At 41.2% G+C, this 14,930-nt stretch overlaps 1 protein-coding gene across 3 annotated transcripts in view; it reads left to right on the top strand.

The window, feature by feature from the left end:
- SERPINE2 (serpin family E member 2) overlaps nucleotides 1-6,722 on the top strand; it is a 60,944-nt gene extending 54,222 nt beyond the window's left edge. For all 3 annotated transcript variants that reach the window (XM_081261683.1, XM_081261684.1, XM_081261685.1), the window contains 4 exons: nucleotides 1,625-1,725; nucleotides 2,699-2,785; nucleotides 5,034-5,117; nucleotides 5,932-6,722. In XM_081261683.1, coding sequence (XP_081117809.1) covers nucleotides 1,625-1,725; nucleotides 2,699-2,785; nucleotides 5,034-5,117; nucleotides 5,932-5,969 — 310 coding nt within the window. In that variant the 3' untranslated portion in view covers nucleotides 5,970-6,722. The remainder of the gene's footprint in view (nucleotides 1-1,624; nucleotides 1,726-2,698; nucleotides 2,786-5,033; nucleotides 5,118-5,931) is intronic.
- The last annotated feature ends 8,208 nt before the right edge of the window (nucleotides 6,723-14,930 follow it).

Genomic DNA, 14,930 nt, shown 5'->3' with positions numbered 1-14,930 from the left:
AGTGAATATGTTTTTAGGGTTCTATTCTTTTGGGAAGAGTAATAGGCTAATTATTAGAGCATTGGGAAAATGTAGGTATGAAAATACAAAGGCTATATAAAGGCTCTTGATTATGATTTACAGCTGTCTTAATGCACCCGTGTCAACTTTGTTGAAATAGTCACAAAATTGAAGACTTAGAACTTAATCAGTTAAGAGAGTTCCATGGATTTTTATAAGGAGCCTCATTTTAGTTGTTTCTTAAGTTTTAGCTAGAAGTTACTAATGACCACAGCCCACACACTAGCTGGTAAATAAAATGTTTTAGAATCTACACAGGCAGAATTCTTATATTAGCATCAAGGCAATTTTTCTCTTATACCTTAAAAGTAAAATATATATGGGATTTGAGCTGTTGTGACTTGAGGGGAAAAGTGATCCAAATTCTATATGAATCCTAATTTCTGACAGTTCAGACAATGCCTTGTCCATACCTGTGAAGGAGGGGGTGAATGTCTGTCCTTCCCATGAGTTTTTCGACATTACCATTCTCCCACTATCCAGATTGTCTGACTACCCATCCTTGGTGGTAGTGGAGAGTAGCAGCTTTTGATTCTTCTGTTACCAGCTAAGTAATAGGAGTAATAAATATACAATAGTTATTAGAATTCCTCCCCAAATTTTTTGTTGTTATTACTTTTGCAAAGTAAGCCTTCAAGTAGGCAGAGCTTGATACAAGTGAATCCGATGGTGCATTGTGAGCCTTAGAGCTGCCTTCATGGCCCTCTGTGTTGGGAATCTGCTCACTTTCCCTTGCTGCTCTTTCAGGGTGAGATCAGGTGTGGGAAAGCATTCCTAGTGATGGGTTTAATAGCTGGAATTCACATGTGCAGGGTCCCCAAGCCAGACTGGCCACAAGTATCCAGGAAGCTCACACCAGTATGATGCCACCTACTCGTAAGGCTTACTCCTGTTTCCACAGTGAGATGTTTTCAGAATCCCAGCATGCCTTATCGGGAATCTGTCTCCTCTCTTCATCATCTCCAGTCCCAGTAAGGAAGGTGGTACCTACAGCGCCAGGGTGTGGCTCTTTAGTTGGATGTGGGGAAGAACTGTAGATAATCTAGAGTACCAGAGACTTGTCATCACGCTGAACCCTTGCCTTGGTTTAAGAGAAAGGGCTTCCTGAGCGTCAGCAGGGAGCCTGCTGCACATGAGTGCGAGTCACCCACACTTGCTGTTCGTGTGTCCTGCTCACTTGTCAGCTGAGTGAAAGAGCAGCTAAATTTCAATACTTACCCGGTATTTAAATTTAGAATTAAAAGTTAAGATACAATTCAGATTGGTGTTTAGATCCTACTTTAAAAGACTCCATAGCCAGGCACAGTGACACACACCTGTAATCCCAGCAACTTGGGAGGCCGAGGCAGGAGGATCACAAGTTTGAGGCCAACCTGGGCAACTTAGGGAGACTCTGTCTCAAAATAAAACAGTCTGGGCTGTAGTTCAGTGGGAGAGACCCTCGGGACAATCCCAGTACCACAATCAGTCAATAGAATCTGGTTTATAAATGTGCACCAATTCCATCATTTTGTATCATTTAAAGCCTTGTGATTTCCCCCTCCTATTTTCTGCTTTCATGTAGGTTCACAGCTATGGCACAAACAGATTTGAAGGAACCACTGAAAGTTCTTGGCATTACTGACATGTTTGATCCATCAAAGTCAAATTTTGCAAAAATAACAAGTACGTACAATTTAGAATCTACTCTTAAATTGAATAAAATGTTACAGACTGGGTTTGATTTGTTCAGAGAGAAGCAGTCTAGAATTAGAAATGTGTTACCTTAAAACTGTTTTGATATCACCAAATCACGCTATTTACCTTCATCACTTAAATGGGTGCGTGTCATTCTCCTCTCATTTCACATGTGCATGGCAAGTTCCAGTCTCTGTACAGCTGAGGAAGCACTTTGTGCATTGCCTCTATTACCTAAAAATATGGCTTCTGATTAGATATCAATTAGGTATTTTGGCCTTTTATTGCCCATGAATCTTTAATAACATAAATTCAAATAGGTCTTGCTTTGCCACAGCAGCTAAGCCATGCTTGGTTCATTTGCCAGTCTGTTCTCTGCTTTTAAAATTTAGAACATAGCAACCCTTCCAAAGAAAAGCCTTGGCTGAGACATTATCTGTATGCCAGGTTAGGTATTTTTCCCATTGACTGGTGAGAAATCAGTTTGTTACCAACCCCAGTTGCAGGCTATTGAGCACCGCATACCTGTTCTGGAGACTGTGGAACTCCCCTGGTGAAGCATTCTGGGCCTCAGTTTCCCCATCTGTATATACCACCTGAAATTCTTTCTGGGTGTGACATGCTGATAAAATATTGTCTTGCTTCTTACTAGGCTTCCTTTTTAAAGCCCTGTTGTTTTCATTTTTTAAAATGAAATTCTTTGTGATTGGAGTTGAATTGACTAAAGGCTCTAAAACACGTGGGGGCTGGGCCTCTCTTCCAAGTGTGTTCCCTCAGCAGAGATTGAAATTCAGGACCAGTCACAGCCACTGACAGTCCCTCAGTCTCTGGCACTGCCTGAGGTCACTGCTGACAGTTTTTAAGAACTGGAATTTGCCATGACTTTGAGGTTACGTTTCCCATGAAATAGATGGCCTGCATACCAAACAGTTGCTGATTCCATTTTATTTTCTGGAAACAGGGTCAGAAAAACTTTACGTCTCCCACATCTTACAAAAAGCAAAAATTGAAGTCAGTGAAGATGGAACCAAAGCTTCGGCAACCACGAGTGAGTGCTGGGTGCCCCGAGAGGGCCAGTCCCAGGAGGCCCAGCACAGTCCTCACCTCAGCAGTCTCCTAGGCAGCCATCTGTCCAGCTGGGCCTTGGGCGGGGGGGCAACCTGCAGAGATAGCAGACCCGATGGACAGACCAGTGTTTCACGGAAGTGAGAGGCATCCCTCTAGGATGGGCGTCATCAAGCTCTGTGAAGAGCCAGATAGGACATATTATGCATTCTGCTCTGTGAGCCACACGGTCCCCATCACAATTCCGGAGCCTGCCAATGTAGCATGTAGGCAGCCATAGATGATGCAAGTGAATGGTCACGACCATGTCCCCACAGCTTCTTATAGTATCTGGCCCTGTAGACTTGGCCTGAGGACAGTCTCAGGAGGATAAAGCACACTCTGGCTTCTTATTGGCTGAGAAGATCAGTCTTCAGATTGAGACATAAATAACAGCAAGTACATGTAGGAAAATATGCTGTAAGCTTCCCCCAGGACAGTCAGAGAGCATCTGTTGAATGGCATCAGGATTGTGTGCAGCCTTCTTGATAAGTAGAGCACCCTCATCTGCTCTGCTCGGTGGCTTACGTAATGCGGAAAAAGACTGAACAGTCTTGACCCTCCACCCCTGCAGTTGTCCATATGAGACTGGATAAAGAAATCTGGCCAAAACCTGTGAGCGCATAAAGTGAGCTACACTTGATGCTGGCTGAATATTTCTGGTAGTATTTCTGGTACCATTTATACTCACAATAGACAACACATTGCCTTTCTCAAACACTTTTTTTTTTTTATTCTTTTAAAATAACATTTCAAATGAAGACCTTGAATAAGAGGCTTGAGATTTTTAAGATGATCTTTGTCTTTTCTAGGTGATTGTGATATCTAAATTTCACCAAAATTATTACCAATTTTGCCAACTAGTGTAACTTTTGGGACCAGTTATGCAATTTGTGGGATCCTGGGGAAAATGAAAATATGGAGCCCCTTTTCAAACTATCTTAAGAATTTCAAGACTGCAACAGCAGGGTATTAAGCCAACTATGGGATCCTGTGTCACCTCCCAGATCCTGCTGTACCAGGCAGCTCAGGCTACCCTAACACATGCCTCAGGCTAGGGGCTTATACTACAGAAATTTATTTTCTCACAGCTCTGGAGGGTGGAAGTCCAGGAGCAAGGTGTTAGCAGGTTGGGCTTCTCCCAGAGCCTCTCTCCTTGGCCTGTGGATGGTGCCTCGTCACCGTGCTCACCTGGTCTTCTCTGTATGCACACAAACATGGCCTGCTCGCCTTTCTAGAAAGGATACCATTCTTGTTGAATTAGGGCCTGACCCTGATGATCTCTGCTTGTCCTTAATTATCTCCTTTAAGACCCTGTCTCCACATACAGTCATGGGGGGATGGGGGTTGGGGCTTCCATGTGTGAATTTGAAGAGGACACAATTCAGTTCATAACAACTGCTAACTATTAATTTTCATAACCATGGATGGAATGGTTTGCCCCCAAATAACTCTAGGTGTCCTTTATAACATTAAGGCAAAGCCATAGTGCTTTCCAGGAGTCCAAGGAAGGGGACTGAGTCATTGTAGCAGGCATGGGGTGGTTCTGCCTCAACCACCTTCCCCATGGCCTTGTCATGGGCTTGCGATGTGAGAGCCACCATTGGTGAGCATGGCAGAGTAAGCAGGTCTGAGAGCCGTGAGCCCGAAGTCAGATGTTCACCTGAGGAGTTGAGCAGCAGTGTGAGGTAGGAGGTCTAGATGGGTGGCCTGTATTCCTGAGGCGAGGAAACCTAAATGAGGGGCCAACGGACAAAACTGTTGAGAGTTGAGCTGGGCCTTCATGTACAGAAGAGAGGTAACTAGGTTAAAAAGGCCCAGGGGGCACCAGCAGGTGGCAGGTGGTATAAATGAAAAGTAACTAATAGTAACAGTGAATGGTGTTCATGTAGTGGCTGTCAGTGTCCTAAGAGCTGTATGTGTTTTATGTCATTTAATTTTCATAAACTCCATGAGGAGCAAGGATGGTTTATTAGAGAAGAGGATGCTTTTATAGAACAAATGAGACGGTAAATGTAAAGGGCCTGACCCAGGGTAGACGTTCAATAAATGGTGACCGTGGAGGCGGTGACAACACGGCCAGCCTGTGGGGTAGGAGATAAGTGTGTCTTCAGACCCCAGAGTCTGATGGTCCATTGAGCCCTCTGCCTTGTGGCCTCCTGCGATAACACATTCCCTTTTTCTTCCCATAGCTGCTATCTTGATTGCAAGGTCATCGCCTCCCTGGTTCATAGTAGACAGACCTTTCCTGTTTTTCATCCGACATAATCCTACAGGTAAATGAGCCTCCTCTTCCGTTGTTCTCTGTTAGAATTCAGCCATAGCTGTGTCCAGCAATATTGCCCTTCGTCTGTTTCTCCTGTGTCACAACCACAAATACTTGGAAAAATAGAACCACCTACATTAACGAGGTAGGAAAGTCAAGGCCGCGGTTGCAGAGTATGACAGAGTTCTTAAAATACCCATAGGATTTTAGGTTTGGGTGCAGTGATTATTGTGGTGATGTGTAACCTACAAAGAGGCTCCACATCCCATTGGGACATTTTTGACATCTAGTGATTTTTTTCTATATTTTTATAAATGCATTAGTTAAATTTTGCCAGAACCTTTGTGTTTTCAATCTTTAAGCCTGCCCTGCTGTTATGACCTGGGAATTGTTCATCCAGTAGCTCTTAGCCCCACAAGTCATGGGTTCAAACCTGACTCTGGCCTTTAGCGTTTTTTCCCTCTGCATCTTCAACATCCCGATTAGCATGCTGCAGAGCTGAGCAGTCAGGTGCAGGGGCCTGGAGCCATGTGTGTCTACTAACCTTAACTCTAATTAAATTAATATAATTAGAACCTCAACTTCTTGGTCACACTGGTGACACTTGCAGCACTCAATCACCATGCGTGACTAGTGGCCACCACATTGGACAGCAAAGGTGTAGGCCATCTCTCTCTTCACACAGTTTTGTTAACAGCGCAGTCGAAGTCGAGCAATAGGCTAGTTGTTGCTCCTTCCCTTCCCTCAAAGTCACACTTTCCATCCTACTTTAAGGATTGTTCTTTTAAATAAGACTCATAGATTGTTTCTTTTGAATTCCCTAGGTGCTATCTTATTCATGGGACAGATAAACAAACCCTGAAGAATAATGCAAAAGAAACCAGGCGAGCAAAGACTACTTTGCTATGAAGAAAAGACTCCTTTCCTACGTCGTCATAGTTCTGTTAAATATTTTTGTACATTGCTTTCTTTTTCAAAACTAGTTCTTAGCCACAGACTCCATGATGCAAGCAAGCATTTCTGTTTTGGGAGGTGTTGTGGAGATGAAAGGGCAGGATGGCTACAACACTGTACTGAGGAATGAATAGAAAGGCTTCAGAATGTCTGGAAGATTCTTTAAACTACTGATTGGTTATCTAGGCTAACAACCCTCTTGAGTATTTGCTGTCTGTCTGGTTTAAGGTTTTTTGTTTTGTTTTGTTTTGTTTATGTGTGACTTTTCAGGAGAAATTTAATCAGTGTGACAGAAGAAAAAAAGAAGATTTTATGGTAGCTTTTACTTTTTTATGGAAAAAATATTATTTGCCTCTTTAATTCTTTTTAGCCCACCTCCATCCAAAGTCTTGATAGCAAGCATTATTTTGGGGGTGGAAATAGCAGAATCTCTAGCCTTCTGTGTGTTTTTGTTGTCGTTGCTGTTATTGTTTTATATAATGCATGTATTCACTAAAGTTTAAAAACTAATGTCTTGCTCAGCAAGGTTTGCTGTCATGCAGTGTGCCTGTCCCCACAGTCTGTACTCTTGAGATTTGCATTTTTGTATTTTGTACAAAGTAGAAATAAAGTGTTATGGGTAGTTAAAAAAATTGACATTTCTTTGCTATTTGAAAATATGGCAGAATAAACCACATTTAAAACACACATCAGCTTCTTCTTCTAAGCCTTTGCATTAGGCACACAACAGGAGATTCAGAGCCCCTGGACTTTTTTTCTTTTTCTTCTAAACCTGAGAAGAAACACTGTTCTTGCTTCGGCACTAGATCACTAGAGTCACCTTTGGATAATCCCAGTTCTGAGCTTAACCATGCAGTGTGCTCGGGCTCTGGCCGAGCATCCTCAGCAAAGGCAGGGATTTTGTAGAGTGTGGAAAGAGACGGCTGAGGACTAATATCTTTTGGAAATCTGAGGCAGCAATGAGTGTTTTGTTTTGGGTGATAAGCTGCAGTGTGTGCTTTTTGAAATGATAAGTTTTGTTTGTTTTTTTGGAGATGATTTTTCCAAGTTTAACTCAAACGTCAGAATTGTTACCATTTGTGTGGGCATTTTTATGAATTTCCTAAAGATTTGTGTAGTCATATCTCCGTCAAAATGGCTTGAAACATTTCTTATCAAAACTTACAAATATTATTCTATTTCTCTTCTTAGAGGGTGAGTTCCACTTTTTATTCTAGCTAAACATTAAAACATCACATTCAGTACTCCCCCCTCTTTGCCATTTGTAATTCTTATTGGTAAAGTGGACTGAATGTTTCTGTCTGCACCTATTGAAGTATGTATATTTCAGCAAACCAGACGTTTTATTTCTCCTTATTGAGAAACAAAAGCCAAAAAGCTATTTTGGATGGTTCCTTCAAGCCACATATATTCTAGCAAACATTCAAACTGTAACTAACGCCTTTTAGAGCCAGTCTTACTAGATTTTCCAGTGTCTCCCATTTCGTAATATTATTTTTGAATTGTTTAGAATAGTAATAGTGTTAGCAGTAGAATAACTACATACTCCATTCCCGTATTCATTACTTATTCAAATGCTATATTGTACAGGGTTCTTCAAAGAAACTGAACCAATAAGGATAGGTACATGAGTGATTTATTGTGGAAATTGGAGAGTCCTGTGATCTACCATTTGTAAGCTAGAGAACCAAGAAAGTTGGGGGTATAGTATAGTCCAAGTCTGCAGACAGGAGAACCAGAGAAGCCATGGTGAAATTCTGAAGACCCAAGAACTTGGGGTGCTGATGTGCAGTGACAGAAGATCTCCTAGCTCCAAAGAGAGTGAATTTGCCTTTCCTCTGCCTTTTTTTTTCCTTTTTATTGGTGCATATTAATTATACACAATGGTGGGTTTGATTATGATATATTCATATACAAAAGCACATAATTTGATCAATTTTATCACCTTCAGCTGGTTGAATGATACCCATCCACATTGAGCGAGGGAAGGTCTTCCTCAGAACACTGATTCAAATGCCAATCTCTTTGGAAACACCCTGACAGACACACCTAGAAATAACAATACCAGCTATTTGAGAGTTCATCCTTTACTCCAGCCAAGTTGACACCTGAAATTAAATATCACAAGAGTCTACCAGGTAGGTACCAAGTACTAGAAGCTGCAGAGATCAATACGTCCTTTCCCTGTGTAATAATTTGGTATTGGGAGTCAGAGAGAATCCTGGCACAGCAAGTATCTCACTGTTTCAAGTGTTTGGAGTAGGACCAACTGGATGTGAGTCCAAGAAAGAATGTACTAGTGGTGGCACAGCCAAAGATCCCTGGGCTCCTAACTAACTCTCAACAGTGCTCATTCCAGAAAGGACCAGAGAATTGGCAATTCTTACATAAGTCAGGGCAACCCTGGTATGTGATATAGATGGGCTGCTTTCCATCTATAATATACTGGTCACATTAAACTTTGAATTATGTGGTCCTATTTCTGAGTACCTCTTTCCTTATTAGTAAAGTTTCAAACATGAATGATGTATGGAACTTGGAAAAATAATAATTCAAGGTTCCTAGACTGTCTATCCTTCCATCTTCGCTTGGCCATCCCTACTTACTCATCATTTTCTTTCTAATCAACACCTAGATTCTGAGCCTGGTTTGCTTTTGGAAATTGTTTATAATCTGTGGACTCGGGGAAATTTCTCTCAATTGTTTTCTATATTTAATTTAACTTTTACTTTTTGATATACTTCAGTAGAGACTACAGGACTTGTCTCACTTTGGAAATATCACATTTCTGAAAACTTCTTTCCTTGAGGGAAACTAGAATAAATTTGAGATATGGAGACTGCCACAAAAATCACAGGTCTGTGATAGATGATTTTTTTTTCTTTTGTGCCATGGACATGTTTGAGAAAACAATTCATATCATATAGATTAGATGCCACACCAAGTTTGAGCAGGAGACAGGCTGCAATTTTCCTAAAATAACAAAATGGCGGACCTATAGAAAACACAGAGTCAACCACCATGGAAGTCACTCTTCTGACACTTAACAAGATGAGTACTTGTAATTCTGCCTGAGACGCAGTGGGAAAGGAGAGCAAGCACTGACCCGAATACCTTGGAAGCTCTGTGTCTTGGTGGCCTTTTAAAGCTTTGTACTAAATTTGGAGATAATGACAGATGACCTGGAAAAAATTCCAATCATAAGGAACACTACAAAAAGGAACAAGGGAGAGTCCTTTGTACACTTTACTCTGTTTTTCTGAAAATGAAAAACTGACAAACAAGACATGTGACATGAGGTTTTGAAGCAATTCACTCTGAGCCAGCAGAGTTGTAAATGCCCCCTTCTTAGTGCTGGTCAGTGGGGACAGCTGGGAGTTGCGAGGCCTGAGGAAGCTGGTGGGTGATAACTGAGTCCTCAGCCTCCTATGACTATTGACTGGAATGCAGTGTCCTCTACCAACCAAGAGTCCACTGAGAGGCCAAAGAGTAAAAAGCACCACTGGCTTTAAAGCCCCATTTCTTTCGAGATTCTTGAACTTCACATTTTAGTGCCTTTCTCAAATCTGGCAGAAAAGGAGATAGAAATGTAATTTCACTGAGAAATTTTCTAAATGAGAAATCACTATCATACCATACATATTGTTAGTTAGTGTTTACAAATTAAATTATTGAATATTAAGTAGCATAACGGAAATGAACTTTTTGTTAGTGCTCCAAGCTTCTCCTTCTGAAATTTATAACCCCATTTATATAAGGGTAAATGAAGCATGGAAGGTCTTTGTGTCTGACCTTCCTAGTCATATTCTAAGGCCAAGAACTAAGTCCTAGTGGCAGACTGTTGGGAGCCCCATGAACATCCAATGAGTTAATCTGCTAGTTTTCATTATTTTGTCTGAGATCTATGTTAAGTGTCTGCTGGCCCTGACTGACATTGCTGGTTGTTATTATTTAGATGTGGTGTACTCCAAAAGCTCATGAATAAGAAAATACAAGGTGGATCAGAAGAGAAATGATTGGGTTATAAGTCTTAATTCAATCAGTGAATTAAACCCCTGATAGGGATTAATTGAGTAATAACTGGAGTGGTAGGGTGTGGCTGGAAGAGGTGGGCATTGGGGCGTGGCTTTGGGGTATATATTTTGTATCTGGAGAGTGGAGTCTCTCTCTCTGCTTTCTGATCACCATGTGAGCTGCTTCCTTCTGCCACACCCTTCCGCCATGTTCGGTGTCACCTCCTCACCTCAAGCCCCAAGGAATGGAGCCAGCCTTCTATGGACTGAGATCTCTGAAACTGTGAGCCCTCAAATAATTGTCTGTTCTGTTGGGTGGGTCTTTTCATCACAGCAGTGAAAAAACTGACTAAAACATGGCTTAAAGGTCCTGACATCAATATGTAAAGGAAGCATCATCAGTGAGTCTGACAAACCCTCTCTGACTTAGAAATATCCTTCTCTAGCTGGCAGTGGCCTCATGACTCATTTCTTCTGAAGGAGAAGGATTGGATTAGGATAAATCAGTAGTTCATTTTGAAACTTAATTTTCATCAGCTCTGGTAAAAAGATATTCTATGAATAATCAAATAAGAATTTAATGGAAGAGAGTAAGTTAATATCTGTTTCTTAATTGTTTTTCCCCTAAAAAAATTTTTCTTAACCCATTAGTCCTTTGTTCTGAGTGAGTACCATCAGGTAGTCAGATGAATGAACAAGAATAGGTGTTTATTAGTAGGAATCACAGACACTACTAGTTCTACAGTTTTTCCAGCACATATACTTGTGATTATAGTGTAATTGCATGCATTTCCACCTGAAAAAAATCAGTTTTTAATTTGCAAGGTAGGATTTAATCAAGCAGTTACTCTAGGTCTTCTACAGAGAGAAACATGAATTTCAAATGCTCTGATGCACAAGTGAGTCAAGAGCCACAGCTCTAGGTCTTAGAGGATAATGGCTGAGGGTCCTTTTGAGTTCTGGAGAGATGATACAGGGATCAACTGAGGGAAATAAAAAAGCTTAAGAATACAGACCTTGGGCATCATTCTGACAGCTATCTAACCTCATGTGGGCATTCCTCATGTGGGGAACGTTATGAGAGGGCCTTTTGGTGGCAAGAATGACTGTATACATCTGGTTTTAAGAAGTGTCAAGATGGATTCTAGGATCCCCTAGTAGTGCACTTACTCTTCATAAAAAGAAAATAGGGAGAAAGGAATAGCAATATGGGGCCAAAAAAAGTTTTAAAAGTCTTAAATTAAAAATGTTATCTTTAGCAGCCCTGCAATTTCCCCTTTTCCCAGAATACCTTGGAAGAAAGAGTCCAAACATCCATATCTTGGCATCAGAAATGAATGTTCATGTAGTTAATTCCTAACTTACAGCCTCCTGAGGAGAGGAGGAAGGTGGGCTACCGCCCGTAGGCATGATTCATATAGAGCAGTAGAGCTCTAGGGGCCTGAAAAAGTTATGGTGCACTGTACTCCTGTGCCATATGCAGATGTATGCTATCTTGTTTTAGTATTTCCCCCAACAAGGCACCAGTTCATCCTGAACTCTGCTGTTGGATTAGAGCACCACCTTGTGGCCAAAATCAATATAACTCCAAACACAAAGAGCAGCCCCAATTTGTTCCATTCATAGAATATTCCTAATTCACCTTCTCATGGCCACATAAAATAATCAGAGAATAATATTCCCCATTCTATATGGCATAAATAAAATATTATATAAATTAAGAAGAACAGGCTTTATGTAATTGAGTCAATGGATAATAAACTTTTTAAATTTTGACTAAGGGACCTTTTTGGGTAAATTTATTCTTCGGGCTTAACAAACTAGAAAATAGGAAGAGGTGGGAAAGGAGGTCTCACTTCAAAGTATCAACTAATATCTTTCTCTGGGGCCAACCCAAGTTCAAGCATCAGTACTTTTATATCACAACAACTTTCTTATGGTTTTGATTGCCTTTACAACACAGATCAAATACCAGTATTCAAGATGATCACTGATGCACTTGGACACCAATTCCATATGAAGACACCCTTGCACCCATTTCCCTATTACCCACACATCAAACTTCTGCACTGTTTATTCTCAAAGGACAGAGTTATCCAGAGATTGGTTCCAAGTTTCCAGCTATTTCACATGAAACTGTAACAGTATGTTAATTTTTCTACATTCCAACCCATTACATATATGTGAGTGATTTAAAAATGTACAATTCAGTCAGGAGCAGTTGCTCATGCCTGTAATCACAGTGGCCTGAGACACTGAGACAGGAGGAATGCAAGTTCAGAGTGAGCCTCAGCAACTTAGTGAGACCCATCTTAAAATAAAAAATAAAAAGGATTGGGAATGTGGCTCAGTGGTGAAGTGCCCCTGGCTTCAATCCATGGAAGGATTGCAAGGTAGGGGGGAAGGAAGTGGGGGAGGGAGGGAGGAAGGGAGGAAGGAAGGAAGAACAATTTAAGTTTAAAGATTTTGGTTAGTAATATGTTAAATCACAATTATTTTTTTTAATTAAGGGATACAGATCTCTTTACTTGCAAAATACTTTTATGAACTAAAGCTAGATTTGTTCCACATAGAAATCTAGAAAAATCAGGATTTCCTTGAAAACCTAAGGTAAGGAGAGTTCCCTTCCAACATTGTAGGCAAACTGCCCTGAGCTGCAAAAATTTGGGATTACATTTTCTGCACTTACTAGTAGAGGGGAAAGGGATTTCTGAGTTTGCAATAAACAAATTCTCTAAAAACTTCAAAAAACCCACCTAAAAAAAACCTTAGAGTAGTATTCTAGCTAGGAACTGGCCCTTCACATACTCTGGATGAGGAAGCTGTGGAAGATGCTGGCTTACAGTCTCTTGCTTTTCAGAAACTTTCATTACTATGTCTTTCCCCACAGTGTCAATTAGAGACCTATCAAATTACATTTACTTGTTTGGGGTGACAAACATTAGTGATGCTTATACTACTGGGTTTGGTCCTTTCTCCTTGTGTTCAATTATGGAGTTGGAGTTAACACTCAAAAAAAAAAAAAAAAAAAGGTGAATTTCTATTTAAACCGATCAATCAGCCAACTAGATATTCCTCCAATTTTCCCTGGATAGAAATAGTCCCTTAACTACCTGTGATAGCTGTAAATCCTCATAAACAGGGCTGGGGATGTGGCTCAAGTGGTAGCGCGCTCGCCTGGCATGCGTGCGGCCCGGGTTCGATCCTCAGCACCACATACAAACAAAGATGTTGTGTCAGCCGAAAACTAAAAAATAAATATTAAAAATTCTCTCTCTCACCTCTCTTTAAAAAAAAAAAAATCCTCGTAAACATGACTCAAGTTCTACTTTTCGAGCCAATCTCAGGAAGGGAATTTGCTTCTCAGCTGGGTTGAGCTGTGCCTGGGCTGTGGGCAGGACCACTCAGTCAGCTGCCCCCATGGTCACCCTCTCGAGGGGAAAGACTTCCTTACTCCCAACATAAACCCAGAGCTGAAAACACAGCATCTCCCACCTCGGAAACGCTTGCTTGAGAAGCACTTCTTTGCAGCTTCAAGAACACAGACGATTTGGTCCTGGACGTGGGTCCTTGGTCTTACTTCCACAGGACAGACCTGTGGAGGCCTTTCTGAACCAGTGCTTCTGCAGCAGCTCCAAGGAAGTCACGCTCATCTGCAAGCTGTTGGGTGTGGGCTGGATTTTTTCCTAGGCTGCTTCAGATGGATCCTCCTGCCCTTTTTCTTTATGGCTATTTCAGCAGGCAGACTTTCATGGCTTCTTTGCTTTTGGGCTTGAAATTGGTTTGGGCCAATTTCAGGGTTTTAATTCTCCCAGTCCCTCTCCTTGCCCAATCATTGATTTGTTTGCCTCTTTAGAAGATGTCAAATCCTGTCAGGTGGCTCAGCCCTTGCCTTTGCAGGCCTGAGCCAACTGCTTTATGTGCCATCCCGAGAGCACTGGATTATCAGTTTCTGGGTTCCCTGGAACAGTCCTGTGCTACATGCCGGCCTTCCTCTTTCCTGCCAGGACCCTGACTAGTACAAGTCAGGAAGCCTAACAACCCCCCTGACCAGGAGCTCCTCTCCCTAGATCTGCTTCAGCCCTCCAGCCTGAAAAGAAAACAGTCAACCAACATGCCAGAAAAGGAGTTTTAAAGGTCCTTCATCTTCCTCTGTAGAAAGAGTTCATGGCAAAAGAACACTTAGTTTTAACATTTTTACGGTTCTCAATTCCAGTCCTGCTTTTCTTGTTAAACTGTGAGAGTGATTACCAGCAGCCTAATCTAAAAATTACTACTATTGCTAAAATGGTAAAAAGAAATCAAAGGGAATTTGTAGTTGGAGGATTACTGAACTGAATACAAAGGATTAAAGAACCAGAAAGACACTCTTAAAATTTGCCCTCTACTGAATTAACTGTGTTCTAATACTTAGGACAGTGCTTGGTATACAGTAACTATTGTTACAATTATGGAATATTAAATTGAACCGGTCAATTTATTTTATATTTTATTTTCTCATTAGCAACAACATTGTAAGATGCTTGAGTTTCATTTTCTTAGAAAAGGCAACTTCTTAAAAGTATAAAATTTATCTGCCATTTACTTGCTTTATAGAAACTGAGTCAGAAATACATTAGAGCTGAGTGCGGTGGTACACACCTATAATCCCAGCGGCTCTAGAGGCTGGACAGGAGGATCACGAGTTCAAAGCCAGCCTCAGCAACAGTGAGGCCCTAAGCAACTCAGTGAGACCTGTCTCTAAAGAAAATACAAAACAGGGCTGGGGATGTGGTTCGGTGGTCGAGTGCCCCTGAGTTTAATCCCTGGTACCACATCCCCCCAACAGAAATATATTAGGAATACACAAAATTTTA

The sequence above is a fragment of the Spermophilus citellus genome, assembly GCF_964194105.1.
Source record: "Spermophilus citellus genome assembly, chromosome: 11".
NCBI lineage: Eukaryota > Metazoa > Chordata > Mammalia > Rodentia > Sciuridae > Spermophilus > Spermophilus citellus.
Note: the sequence above shows the minus strand (reverse complement) of the source record. Positions and strands in the feature narration are given on the sequence as shown.